We start from the raw sequence: 14,937 nt of genomic DNA on the forward strand, positions 1-14,937 counted from the left end.
TGCCCAAATTCTGGCACTTTAAAGAGGCTTGATTTTCAGTGTGTGGGTGTTCAGCACTCTCTGAAAATCAGGGACTTTCTCTGGCACCTCAAGTGGGACATTCAACCATTGGGCCTCCACCTCTTTGATCATCAAACTGTTTTTCTTCCCTTTCACTCCAATAGGATCCTTGCAATATTGTGAAAATAATTAGAGGTGGATGAAGAATGAAAAAAAAATACTTTTAACAATCCATGTTAATTTATTTTGAATGGAATTAAAAACAAAACAAAACCAGGTTTTTTCTATTAACTTTTTATTCAAAACATTCTTCAAACATTTTAATTTACTAGCAATGCTATTATTATTAATGCAAATTTAAATACGGTAAGGTTTTGGTAAGGTTGACAATATTATTATTAAAGTTTGATATAAAACAGCATGGTATGTTTCATGACAAACCAAGAGAAACAAATCAGTAAGGTCAATAACTATTTTGTTGAAAAATATTCCAAACACTTCTAGAGATAACATCAGAGCTCTGCTTGGCACTCATGAGGCTCGGTGGAGTAGTGTGTTCCGTTGTGGATGCTACATTTTAAGAAAGATGTGGCCAAATTGGAAGGAGTCTAGAGGAGAGCAACAAAAATATCAAAGGTTTAGAAAAAGTGACCTAGGAGGAAAGGTTAAAAAAACTGGGCATGTTTCATCATGAGAAAAGAAGACTGAGGGGGAACCTGATAAAAGTTTACAAATATGTTAATGGCTGATATAAGGAAGACATGGATCAATTGTTCACCATGTCCACAGAAGATAGGAGAAGTGATGGGATTAATTCAGGTTTGATATTAGGAAAAGCTTCCTAACTCTCAGGGTAGTTAAACTCTGGAATAGGCTTGATAAGGAGGTTATGGAATGCCCGTCAGTGGAGGTTTGAGAACAGGTTGGACAAACACCTGTCAAGGATGGTCAAGGTTTACTTGGTCCTGCCTCAGTACAGGGGAGCTGGATCTGATGACTTTCTGAGGTGCCTTCCAGCCCAGAAGTAGATTTTTCTGCATGATTTCCTTAGGGCTCCTTTCAGCTTCTCATTTCTCAAGCCATAGACAATGGGGTTCAACATCGGTGTCACAACAGTGTAGAGCAGGGAGAGCAGCTTGTTGCTTTCCACATAAGAGCTGGACTTGGGCTGCAGGTAAACAACACCCCCTGTGCCGAGGAAGAGGGTCACCATGATAAGGTGAGAGGAGCAGGTGGAGAAGGCTTTGTGCTTTCCTTCAGTCGAGGGCATCTTCAGGATGGTGGAGATGATCTGACTGTAGGATACCAGGATCAGGAATGAGGGGACTATGGCCAGTAGAACAATGAGGATGAACAATTCAGTCTCACTCCTGTAGGTATCTGCACAGGCCAGCTTCAGCACAGGAGGGATATCGCAGAAGAAATGGTCAATTTCATTTGGCCCGCAGTAGGGTAAAGTAAACACTAAAGAGACATGCCCTGAGGACACCAGGGAACCTGCAGCCCAGGACACAGCTACCATCTGCAGGCAAAGGCTTCTGCTCATAATAAGCGTGTAGCGCAGGGGGCAGCAAATGGCAATGCATCGGTCATATGCCATGGCTAGAAGGAGGAAACACTCAGATATACCGAAGGAATGGAAGAAATACACCTGTGCAGCACAGCCCAGAATGGAAATGGCTTTGCTCCCCACCAGTAGGTTGGACAGCATCCTCGGAATGGTGACCGAAGCATAGCAGATCTCCAGGAAGGAGAGGTTTCTCAGGAAGAAATACATGGGGGTGTGGAGGGCAGCATCCACCAGCGTGATGAAAATAATTAGGCTGTTACCCAGTAGGATCACCATGTAAGCAGCACCCACCCCTACAAAGAGCCAGCCCTGCAGCACGTCAGGAACATGAGAAAACCCGAGCAGAATGAACTCCATTACAGAGGTCTGATTTTTGACTGACATGGAATTTCTTGTGCCTGGCTTTCCTCTCACATACATGAAGGCCTAGAAGGATTCAAATTCATTGGTAAATACTGGTAAATGTTAATTTCACCAGACACACATAAACCAACAAAAACATATTTCCATTGATAATAACTGAAATTTACAGATAGTCAGACAAAGAAAAATGTTGCTTGAGAACTTATTAGAGTTTGACTGAAGGATATTTACCTTATATATTTTGGCATGTGATGTTGACAATTTGTGTTTTAACAGTTATCATGCTTTAAATTGTTTGAATCTCAACATCTACTGTAATTAAATAATTATTGTCTGACCCCTATCTCCCTAATTTCCCACAACTGTGAAAATTTCAATTGAAAAAAATTATTACAAATAAACCTTGATATTATCTGTTGAAATTATAAAAAATTAAAAATCAAATTCTGCCACTACGTTGGGATTTGAACTTGCTGAAGTGAAAGCAGAGTCAGGCTCATTATTTATCAGTTGTATTCCATCAGTGCCCACAATTTGCTAGATACCTTCCACAAGACATTTTATGAGTTTCAAGATAAGGTCATATTTTGGGTCTGAATCATTCTTAGGGATCTATTGTTCAAACACCCACATCTAAAAGGGAAATGAGAAGAGAAAAGACAAGTGAAGGGGTCAAAGCACGACATAGAGTAACATGCAGGAAAATATTCACCACGGCTGCAAAAGGGCACATCTCCTGGATTCTGCCTTCTTCTGCTGTGTTCCCTAGATACTGGACCCAATTTCCTTCTTATTACCCAGGTGTAAATGCAGAATAGTGCCTTTAAAGTAAACTATTTTGATCCACTTCTCAGGACTCACACTAGCATAACTTCCTGGACCTCACTGAATTCAGAAGGAAGTAAGGTTCAAATATTTAACAGTGAGGGTAATTAAGCATTGGAACAAATTACTGAGGGATGTGGTGGATTCTCCACGCAAAATCTTTAAATCAAGACTGGACGCCTTTCTAAAATATATGTTCTAGCTAAGCCGGAATTTGTGGACTCAGTACAGGGTGAAATTTAGGGCTCGTTGAAACATTTGGAATGACACTGTGGAGAATGCGGGGGTTTTTCTAATACTTTTAATGAACAATATGTGTGATGGAGTTTACCCACCCATGTATTGCTATCCACTGTGCATGAAATGAAGGGGTCAATTTCTCCTAGGAGAGAAGGGAATAAGGCATGGCTGAGTGTCAGGTATGACATCTGGGATTGGGGCTGTTTACATTATCAAGGACTGAATGAAATGGATACCTATGCCTGGAGTCTCCTGGAGAGACAATAGAAGACCCAATAGCCAGATATTAATGCTTAAGCCAAGGGGGGTTGAACTTGTGAACACAACAGAAGCAGCAACTGGCAACAAAGACACTGCAGGTGTCATTTGGCTGTATTAAGAACTCCCACAGACAGAGAAAGACAAGGAGACAGAAGCAAAAATGGACTCGAGAAATGTCTGGAAAGCTAGCCAAAGGATTCTGCTGCTCTGGACCTTGACTTAAACTTTACTTTACCACAGTAACCCAGTTTCTCAAGTGCAGTATTCCATTTGACTAATAAATACCACCTAGACTTGAAAACTCTGTCTGGTGTCACTGCAGATACTTCCTAGGTGCACTGCCCCTCTAAAGTCTCAAACCAGGAGTCTGAACTAAGTTGGACTTGCTATTGAGAGCACACAGGGAGAAATGGGAGTGGTAAAGCTAGCTGACCCAGTCTCAGAGTCATGAGAGCTCACTCTAGTAAAAAGTAAAGTCTTGGGACTGGTCAAAAGTAGAGGGACTTCAAGAGAGACTATTTAAAAGCTGGGGCATAACACACAGCCTCTAAATCATTGACAGAAATATTTTCCCATTTGAAAATAAGGTTTCACCAAAATCAAAAACTCCCGGGGAAAAAATCTATTTCTGCAGAATTTTCCAAGAAAGAAAGAAAAAGAAAACATTTTATTTTGGTTCACAATGTCAAAATGTTTCATTTCAGAATCTTGTCATTCTGCAAACACTATTTGGCATATCAAATTTTTGTCCTGAATCAGGATGAAAACAAATGCTGAACTATTGGAATTTCCTATAGGATGGAAATTACATTTTTCATCAGCTCTATTGAAATTCACTGGCCTGTGCTGTACAGGAGGTTGGAGTAGATGATCACAATGGTCCCTTTTGACCTGAAACTCTATGAATCCATGAATTTACTCTGGATTTATTCCTGAGTAACCAAGTGCAGACTTTGGCTCCATTGGCCAACTATTTTATGGCTCTGATTTCTTTTCAATTGATTAAAAAAAGCTCAGATTTTCCTCTCTGCTATATTAGAGTGAAATCAATCTGATTTAAGGAGTATGATACTACTCAGCCCTAGACCTTGTCTATGCTAGAAAAATTATGTCAGCATGACTAGGTTGCCCAGGTGTTTGAAAAATCCACATCTCTGAGTGGGGCAGTTAAGCTGACGTAAGTCCCTCTGTACACAGTGCTGTGTTGATGGAAGAATTCTTCTGTTGACCTAGCTACCACTTCTCGGGGAAGTGGATTACCTCCTCTGACAAGAGAACCCCTCCTGCAGAGTATGTAGTGTCTACACTGACACAGTACAGTGGCACAGATGAGGTGCTGCGGCTCTGTCGCGGTAGCGTTTCAAGTGTAGACAAGCCATTAGCAAGAGTAGCAGAAACAGGCTCAGAGTAATTCCACTGTAGTCAGTGAAGTGAATCTAGATTTATACTAGAGTAAACAGAGATTTGTTCTGGGTGAAATTTTCAAACTGAAGTGAATTAGAAACACAAATACCATTGGGAGTCAATAGGACTCATGCTTATAATTGCTTAGGTACATTTGATCACCCACCATCAATGTGTGAAACAACTGCATTGTTTGATTTCTGTAAATACACCCATCTTTTAACCCTAGTCCCTGTAGAACCAACAGTATAGCTAAATTCTTCTCTCAGACATATTGGTGTGAACCAGAAGTAACTCCACTGACGTCAATGAGGGTGATTCTCTATCCTCTTTTATATCCTGCTGTAAATCAGGGATAACTCAACCGGAGTCAGTGGGGTTTGATTTTCCTCTCACTCACTCAAGAGTAAATCAGGAGTAACTCCACTGAAGTCACTAGACCTGATTCTGCTCTCATTATCCTGAGTTCAATCAGAAATCAATTGATCTCATTCTATTCTCTTGCACTGCAGTGTAAATCGTGAGTCCTATTTTACTGTCACTCACCGCAATTTAAATCAGGAGTTGCTCCATTGAATTCAGTGGGTACTAACTAATCTCCTCTCACTTACCAAAGCATAAATCAGGAGTATCTCTGTAGTGGAATCAGGCTCAGTCATATATCATGTAACTTTCATTTTGTTTTCCCACTGAAATAGTTTTGCACCTTCTCATATCATCCCCAGTACATTTACATTTCTGGATAATGTATCAGAAAAATAACATCAAATACAAGAGTCTCACCTCCATCTGGAATGTGCTTTGTTCTCTTTGGTGGTTGCTAAATAATATCTGAAAGTGCTGAAGCTGCAAGAGCATTTATGTTTTGTTGATCTGCTTGAGATCTCTCCTTTTATAATCCCTTTAATCCCAGTGCTGATATGCCATAACATTTAAAAGGTGTTTTTGTCTTTTTCTCACACAACAATAGAACACTGTACCTATGGTGCATGTGTAACCCACATATCTCCTGGGTGTGGTGCTCTGTCCCAGCTAGTGGAACTGAGACTACTTAGAGAAATTAATGAGTCTGCTACAGCCTTAGCTAAGGTCCTTGTAGCTTTTAGCTCATGCAGTAGAGGTTCATACACTAAGCTCCAGAGGGCCCAGGTTTGATCCCACCAGTCGACGATTGGGGTCTGTTGGTGTTACACATGGGATCTGTGTAAAGATGGTCCATTTTTTTCATCTAAACTTTTTGGGTTTTGTTTTGTTTACAGAAAATAGGTTTTCTTCCAAAATAATAAATTTAAATAAAAACTTCTGTTAAAAAAAATCAGGTTTGCATAAATATATATTTTTTTATTTAAAACCAAAACTTTTAATGGATTTTCTGAACAGTATAAATGTTTGACCTTTTATGACATTTTTTTTTATTGCAAACTGAATATTCTTTCATGAGATTTTTTTTAAAAAAGCCATAAAATGAGCTGTTGACTACAGAAAGATACATTTTAAAGGATTATAAGTGATATCAAACAGATCAAAGCAGATTACCTAGAAATAAACGAAACTGCAATCTCAGTATTATACAGTATTATACAAACTGGATCGGATTTGAGTCAAGCTGTGCCTCACCCATTTAGATAGTACAAGCAGGTTTTAGCTTCCTTACTCAGGCATGGCTTTCTTCTCTCCTGCCTGGGACCCCCTTCCACAGTTCAATCTTTGTGCCTCCAGTGTTTCCAGGTGTTTTTTGTAGGAGAGTGAGGCCTCTCTTTTATAGTTTCTTCCATGTGGAGGAAACTCCTTTGTTTCATGCCAAGTCCCCCCGCAGCACAGTCTGTGGAAAACCACAGATACCAAGATGGAGTTCAGTATCATGTGGTCTAGTTACATACCCTTGCATGATTCACTGAGTCATGGCAGGGGCCATTACCCATTGCTTACATGCTCCCTCTGGGAGGCTTTGTATACAAATCCTGAGATAGTCCTTGTGAGTGTGTATTCCCCTTGATGGGGCCTTTAACACTGTTTAGTTTCCCCACTGTTGTAACTGAAAGGCTAGTTGTGGGTGTTCCCAACTCACAACATATTTCAGTGACACACACACATAGTAAAACTTCATATACAATGATAGCACATACATTCCAACAGGATATTAATGTTCAACAGATCAAGACTTTTAGAATGATACCTCACAAGGAAGACTTTGTACAAAACATAATGATTACATCACTGTGATGAATATAGGGTGCTTTGGAGTGTAGAGTGTCACACCATCATTAACCCAAAGTATTTACCTTTGCATCTGTGTGGCGTGTATGTGCTACAGGCCCTGTCATTAATGGTGGGTCCACATACATATAGGCTAGGCATTCATGATATAGCATTAGGGTTGTCAACTTTGTAATATTTAAAAGCCAGATGCTCCAGCAGGAGTGCTTGAACCTCCTCCACCCCCCGAAGCATTGCCACTTCCCCGCAGGCACTGCCCCTGCCCCACCCCTTCCCCAAGGCCCCATCCTCCGTTTGCTCCTCTTCCATCCTTTCCCGATTGCTCACTGCTCTTCCCCTTCCCCCCACCACCGCGCTCCCCAGGTTGGGAGGGATTCGCCTGTGGAGCCGGGTCTGGGAGCTTCAGCCACCCAGTGAAGGTAGGAGGTGGCTCAGGCTGAGTAAGGGTTGGCATGGATGATGACCAGGCACCTCCCTGCCTCCCCTGTCTGCAGTAACCAGACTTTGGGTGTCTGGTCAGTAGATCTGACTGGACACTATCAGGTCCCCTTAAAGTCCAGTCGAAAACCAGGCACCTGGCCACCCTAAGAAGTTTTCATACTGTAACTTCACAGTTTCAACCAGAATTCATAAGTTATATAGACTGTGACAGACCCAGACCAGTGGGGTACAGGAGTCTGGTAGTGGGCAAATATACTGGTCACTGGATGAGTAGTTTTCTGTTCTCTGAGTGACCAGAGAACGGGCTGCACTAGAGTAATCAGGAACCTGCTAGAACCAGTTAAGGCAGGCAGGCTAATTAGGACACTTGGAGCCAATTAAGAAGAAGCTGCTAGAATCAATTAAGGCAGGATAATCAGGGCACCTGGGTTTTAAAAGGAGCTCACTTCAGTTTGTGGTGCGAGTGTGAGGAGCTGGGAGCAAGAGGCGCAAGGAGCTGAGAGTGAGAGGGTGTGCTGCTGGAGGACTGAGGAGCACAAGCGTTATCAGACACCAGGAGGAAGGTCCTATGGTGAGAATAAGGAAGGTGTTTGGAGGAGGCCATGGGAGTTGTAGCTGTCATGCAGCTGTTACAGGAGGCACTATAGACAGCTGCAGTCCACAGGGCCCTGGGCTGGAACCCGGAGTAGAGGGCAGGCACGGGTTCCCCCCAAACCTCCCAATTGACCTGGACTGTGGGTTCTTCCAGAGGGGAAGGTCTCTGGGCTGTTCCCCAACCCACATGGTGAATCTCTGAGGCATGAAAATCCACCAATAAGCGCAGGACCCACCAAGATAGAAGAGGAACTTTGTCACAAGACATAGTGCCATTTCATCACAGGGCTACCTTTAATTAGTTTGGCTTGGGCAAGCTGATGTGTGATAGTTGGGTAACAAAACAACATGAGTCAAAATCCATCTCTGAGTTAAACTCTCAGAAGTCAGTGGACTTTTCTTGTACAGTGAAACAGAGCACTAGTTACATGCCATGAAGGGGATTTTCAAAGGAAGCTAAAAGTTGAAAATCTTAGATATTAGAAATTAATTCTGCATTACAGGAGAAATATCTTCTTGAATAACATTATCAATATTTATTAATGAGATTATTTATGGTTCCCATCAGCATTTCATATGTATGAATCAGTTTATCGTCAAAAAAAACAGGTGAGGTTGGGAGTTGTTTTTATCCCCATTTTACAGGTTGGGAATTGAGGCACACCCACATTAGGGGCCAGATTTGGAAAGGTATTTAGGTGCTCAGTGGGATTTTCAAAAGAATCTAGGAGCCTAAAACTCATCCATTTCAATGGATATTAGGTACTTCTGAAAATCGCACCCGGTACTTAAATACCTTTAAAAATATGGGCCTAAGTGACTTTCCTAAGATCATAAGAAGTCCGTGGCAGAGACAGGAACAAACTCTAGAGCTACTGAATCCCCGTCCACTGACTGAACCACAAATTTATTCTTTTCTCTCTAGATTACAGCTGGCTGAAACGTGGAATTTCTGGTTCTCAAGAAATTTAGTTATTTCTAAATTTGTGTTTGCTTGGAATTGGGAGGAAAACACATGGGGTTCCTGGCACATGAGCAGACCACATGGCAAGGATGCCTTGCAGCTGCAGACTCTAGACCCCAGGAGGGCCCCCTGGCCTGGATCAGACCACATTGCAGAGCTGCCCTGGAGCCGCACACCCTACGATACTAGGTTCCCTGACCCTGAGGCATATCACTGTGTTTCATCAGACAATTTCTGACTAGCTTAGGCTTCCTTTCTATGCCACCTGGAAGTATTCCACAGATCACTAATGCATGGATGCAGATTGAGACTTGTGGGTTGATGGCAAAATTGTCCTTGTGCATGTAACCCACTCCCACTCAGTGTGATGCTCTGTCCCCCTTAAGTTGTGGCTGGGACACATACAGAAGTTGAAGAGTCTGCTCTAGCTTTGCTTAATAAAGCTGGCTATTTTAGCTCCTGTAGAGGATGCTCATGCTTTAATACCGGAAGGTCCCAGCATCATTCTCAACTCAGGGGGTCTGTGTTACATACATCTGAAATGTGGGCTGACACATTCTTTTTGAGGAGTTGTCTGTCTCCATGCAGAACCACTGTTCCAAAACATTGTCCTGTCTAGTTTTAATTGAGTGCAGAATCACCCTTCCTTCCCCTGGGGAAAACTGTCCTTCACCTCTACCAAACGGAATTACTTGGGCCACTTGAATTCTTTCCTGTGAGCTTGTCTTTTGAAGAATATTTTCCTCAATGCCCTTTTCATGTCCTGATTCCTTAGACTGTAAATCATTGGGTTCAATGTTGGAGTGATTACGCTATACACAACAGCTACAATTTTGTTCATGTTAAAGGAGGATCGGGCTGTTGGGCTCACATACATGAAAATCAAAGTCCCGTAGTACAGAGAGACCACAGTCAGGTGGGAGGTGGACGTAGAGAAAGTTTTATGCTGGCCTTCAGCAGAAGGGATCCTCAATATGGTGATGACAATGTACATATATGAGACCAGAGTGGACAGGAACGTGCTGAGAATCACTAAGGCAGAAAGCACGAATATGGCCTTCTATGTTCTGTATGTGTCCACGCAGGCCAATTTTAGCAGTGGTGGTATGTCACAAAAGAAATGGTTGACCGCGTTGGGGCCACAAAATGGTAAACTGATCACCAAAAAGGCAGCCAGACACCCGCCAATGGTGTCAGACACCCGCCGATCCAGGAACCAATAATCAGCAACATGCATACTCTTTTGCTCATGATGGTTGAGTACCTGAGCGGGTAACAAATGGCCACGTACCTGTCATAGGCCATCACTGCAAGGAGGAAGCACTCAGCCATGCCAAGGAAGAAGAAGACGTAAGATTGCAGCAAGCAGCCAACAAAAGGAATAGTTTCACCTCTGTGAGCAGGATGCACAGTAGCTTGGGGACTGTGGTTGAGGTATATCCCATGTCCAGGAAAGACAGATTCCCCAGGAAGAGGTACATGGGGGTGTGGAGGCGGCTGTCCATCCTGAGGGTGATGATTATAGCAATGTTGCCTGTGATGGAGAGGAGACTAGGAAGAGGATGAAGAGTGAGACTTGTACCTTCGGGTGCCATGGAAACCCAGGATAATGAACACTTTCACTGAGCTACTGTTCCATGGATCTACATGCACGTGTTTTATCATCTACCAGAGAAAGCAGAACAAAAGGGTCAGAAAAATTTTGCAACGCTTTCTACAGATGAATAGAGCATGTCAGGAGATTTTCAACTAAACAGCTTGTGTCAGAAAATGTCAGTTCATCAAACTTTCTCCAATTCAGGATGGAATGTCTGTCCTTTCTGTGGGTCATCTACATCCCAGCTGAGTGCCCTGACCACTATATCAGAGAGTGTGTCTCTCAAGTACCTCTCCTGATGCTGTTTCATGCTGTATAAATAATTAACTAGTCAGTGTGAGAAAGGCAGCGGCTTTGATTCTATAGCGTGGTGGCCAGGGCTTTGTCTGCACTAGCACTTTTGTCAGTCAAACTTTTGTCGGTCAGGGGTATGAAAAAAACACACCTTTGACTAACATAAGTGTCACAGACAAAAGCACTGGTCTGGACAGTGTTATGTTGGTGAGAGACGCTCTCCCACCAATATAGCTACCGCTACTTGTTAAGGGTCATTTAATTATGCCAGCGAGAGAGTTCTCTCCCATCACCATAGAGTAGCTAAATGGGAGAACTTACAGCTGTATCGCTGTGTGCTCCATAGTGTAGACATAGCCTCAGGCACTTGTCTGGGATGTGGAAGACAGATGGCCAAACTTCTGCTCTGAATCAGGCATACAGCAACATACGCACATGTTATACATGCTCCCGTAAGCCCTTCAAAACAATTTCAAAAGCAAAATTTTTAACTTTCTCTCTGTATAAATCTTGATTATTGACCTTTTTAAAATTTATGGAAAATAGAAATCCAAACACCCTAGGTGACTTTGAAAAAATCTGCCTTAATAGAAATAGGTTCATAGAAATCTCCACAAGTACATTAGCTAGTATTGCAAATTATAAAGGAAGTCAACCCTCATGTTTCAAGGCACAAACCATCCAAAGCTGAGGGGGTCAGGGAGAAACATCTCCTCTGGGCAGGAAATATTATTGCTGCACCATCCTCTGAACTGTGTGGCACTGATCACTGTGAGTGGAAGGGTATTGAAGTGGCTCACCGATTTGACTAGGCATTAAGAACATAGGAATTACCATGACGGTTCTAATCAGAGTTGCAGTGGCCAGCACCTTGCAAGTTCAGAAGCTGATGGCAGGCAGGAATTTACAATAAAAATAAATTCTGCATTCCAGACACTTAATCCCAAAGAGTAGCTGCTAAAGTAAAATCTAACATGCGTACCATGCACATGAAAACATAAACTCTTGAGCAATAGTCAACATGGTTTCTGTAAAGGGAAATTGTGTCTTACTAATCTATTAGAGTTCTTTGAAGGGGTCAACAAACATGTGGACAAGGGGGATCCGGTGGACATAGTGTACTTAGATTTCCAGAAAGCCTTTGACAAGGTCCCTCACCAAAGGCTCTTACGTAAATTAAGCTGTCATGGGATAAAAGGGAAGGTCCTTTCATGGATTGAGAACTGGTTAAAGGACAGGGAACAAAGGGTAGGAATTAATGGTAAATTCTCAGAATGGAGAGGGGTAACTAGTGGTGTTCCCCAAGGGTCAGTCCTAGGACCTATCCTATTCAATTTATTCATAAATGATCTGGAGAAAGGGGTAAACAGTGAGGTGGCAAAGTTTGCAGATGATACTAAACTACTCAAGATAGTTAAGACCAAAGCAGATTGTGAAGAACTTCAAAAAGATCTCACAAAACTAAGTGATTGGGCAACAAAATGGCAAATGAAATTTAATGTGGATAAATGTAAAGTAATGCACATTGGAAAAAATAACCCCAACTATAGATACAACATGATGGGGGCTAATTTAGCTACAACGAGTCAGGAAAAAGATCTTGGCGTCATCGTGGATAGTTCTCTAAAGATGTCCACGCAGTGTGCAGAGGCGGTCAAAAAAGCAAACAGGATGTTAGGAATCATTAAAAAGGGGATAGAGAATAAGACTGAGAATATATTATTGCCCTTATATAAATCCATGGTTCGCCCACATCTCGAATACTGTGTACAGATGTGGTCTCCTCACCTCAAAAAAGATATTCTAGCACTAGAAAAGGTTCAGAAAAGAGCAACAAAAATGATTAAGGGTTTAGAGAGGGTCCCATATGAGGAAAGATTAAAGAGGCTAGGACTCTTCAGTTTGGAAAAGAGAAGACTAAGGGGGGACATGATAGAGGTATATAAAATCATGAGTGATGTTGAGAAAGTGGATAAGGAAAAGTTATTTACTTATTCCCATAATACAAGAACTAGGGGTCACCAAAAGAAATTAATAGGCAGCAGGTTTAAAACAAATAAAAGGAAGTTCTTCTTCACGCAGCGCACAGTCAACTTGTGGAACTCCTTACCTGAGGAGGTTGTGAAGGCTAGGACTATAACAATGTTTAAAAGGGGACTGGATAAATTCATGGTGGCTAAGTCCATAAATGGCTATTAGCCAGGATGGGTAAGAATGGTGTCCCTAGCCTCTGTTCGTCAGAGGATGGAGATGGATGGCAGGAGAGAGATCACTTGATCATTGCCTGTTAGGTTCACTCCCTCTGGGGCACCTGGCATTGGCCACTGTCGGTAGACAGATACTGGGCTAGATGGACCTTTGGTCTGACCCAGTACGGCCTTTCTTATGTTCTTATGTTCTTATGTTCCGATTTCTCTAAGTTCTCAAGATAAATGATCAGACAACCCAAAGATGTGGGCTATATAGCAAGGTAACAAGTGAGTCACAAGATGTAACTCTAACCAAAATGAGTTCAAATAAGAAAACAAAAATATTTATTCATCTCCTGGGTTCTTTTCACAATCCTCCCGATTGCTTCCTCTCAGCAGCAGGACTCTGGTTCTGACATACCATAAAGTTTAAGGGCCTATTTCAAGTGTACTTCATGTCTCGGGAGGCACAGTCAATAAGGCACCTCCTGGGATAGAAACGCTGCAGGAAGATCATTGATTTTATTTCTGTTGGCATGAGCAGGTTGATAAGGAAATGTGATCCTTATGTTCTAGGGATACGGTCCTAGTGAAGGCACTTCAGAAACGGATAGATAGATAGATAGATATGAATGAAATTCAGAAATTCCATCCCAACTTGGGACAAAAAGTTGAAATTTCCTTACAATTATCTACACACAGTTTTTATATGGACATATGATGGACACAGTTGTAGTGTTATAAAGGGGTGGACATCAGCCTAAGGCAGTTTTGAAAACCCAAATTTATGAACCTAACTTTAGGCTGTTCTCTTTCCATGTTTAATCCATGATTATTATTTTAAATAATTTCAGTGGAAGAGAATAACATCACAGCAATGATAACTTGCAGGAAATATGGCATATTTTAATACAAACACAATATAATCTGTGTACACATGCACAGAAAAAAAACCCACATTGAGTGTGTTGCCTTATTCATGGGTGGGTGTATGGATTATTGATTCATCTCTTAGACTGCCCTGGTTAAAGATTTGGTCTCCTAAGGGCTATGAGCATTTGAAGACCCTAAGAGCATACGAGAAACAATTCCAGTTTATGGAAAGTTCCTTTATTAACAAATGCAGATCAACTACCCCATAGATACTAAAATACAATAGCAGATAAAATGCTTAGCCCCATATACAGCCTCACTCACATCTCCTGCTGGGGGGACACTGGAGAATCAGTCATTATTCTCATCTTCATCACACAGCTGGCATCCTGGGATCTCCCCATGCATTTCTTCCTCCCAACCCACAGTACACAAGCTGGACAACACATTATATCCTGAGTTACATTTGCAACAACTAAGGCTCATACCTATGCTTATCGGTGTCAACTTCCTTGTCCTCATTTGCACCTCCACATCCCATAAACTTTAGGGTGCTCTGCTTTTCATAGGTTATCATCCTAGTTCCTCTTATTCCCTGTCAAGGCTGTATCCCCACTTTGAACTTTAGGGTACAAATGTAGGGGCCTGCATGAAAACTTCTAAGCTTATCTACCAGCTTAGCTCTGGTCCGCTGCCACCATCTTAAGAATTCCCTCCCTGGGAAGCCTTGAGAAACCTTTCACCAATTCCCTGGTGAATACAGATCCAAACTCCTTGGATCTTAAATAAGGAGAAATTGACCCTTCCCCCCTCCTTCCTTTCACCAACTCCTGGTGAATACAGATCCAAACCCCCTTTGGATCTTAAAACAAGGAGAGATCAATCAGGTTCTTAAAAAGAAGGCTTTTAATTAAAGAAAAAGGTAAAAATCATCTCTGTAAAATCAGTATGGAAAATAACTTTACAGGGTAATCAAACTTAAAGAGCTCAGAGGAATCCCCTCTGTCTTAGGTTCAAAGTATAGCAAACAAGATAAGCACTCTGATAAAAGGTACATTTACAAGTTGAGAAAACAAAGTAAATCTAAGACGCCTTGCCTGGCTTT

The 14,937-nt window shown here is 41.9% G+C and overlaps 1 protein-coding gene and 1 pseudogene across 1 annotated transcript; both read right to left on the minus strand.

The window, feature by feature from the left end:
- Positions 1–970: 970 nt before the first annotated feature.
- Positions 971–1,954, minus strand: LOC135886102 (olfactory receptor 10A7-like). Its single transcript, XM_065413981.1, has one exon. The coding sequence runs from the start codon at positions 1,952–1,954 to the stop codon at positions 971–973; it is 984 nt and encodes a 327-aa protein (XP_065270053.1).
- Positions 1,955–9,567: 7,613 nt separating this feature from the next.
- On the minus strand, positions 9,568–14,409 carry LOC135886103 (olfactory receptor 1468-like; annotated as a pseudogene).
- Positions 14,410–14,937: the final 528 nt, after the last annotated feature.

Source organism: Emys orbicularis, chromosome 12 (assembly GCF_028017835.1).
Source record: "Emys orbicularis isolate rEmyOrb1 chromosome 12, rEmyOrb1.hap1, whole genome shotgun sequence".
Lineage (NCBI taxonomy): Eukaryota > Metazoa > Chordata > Testudines > Emydidae > Emys > Emys orbicularis.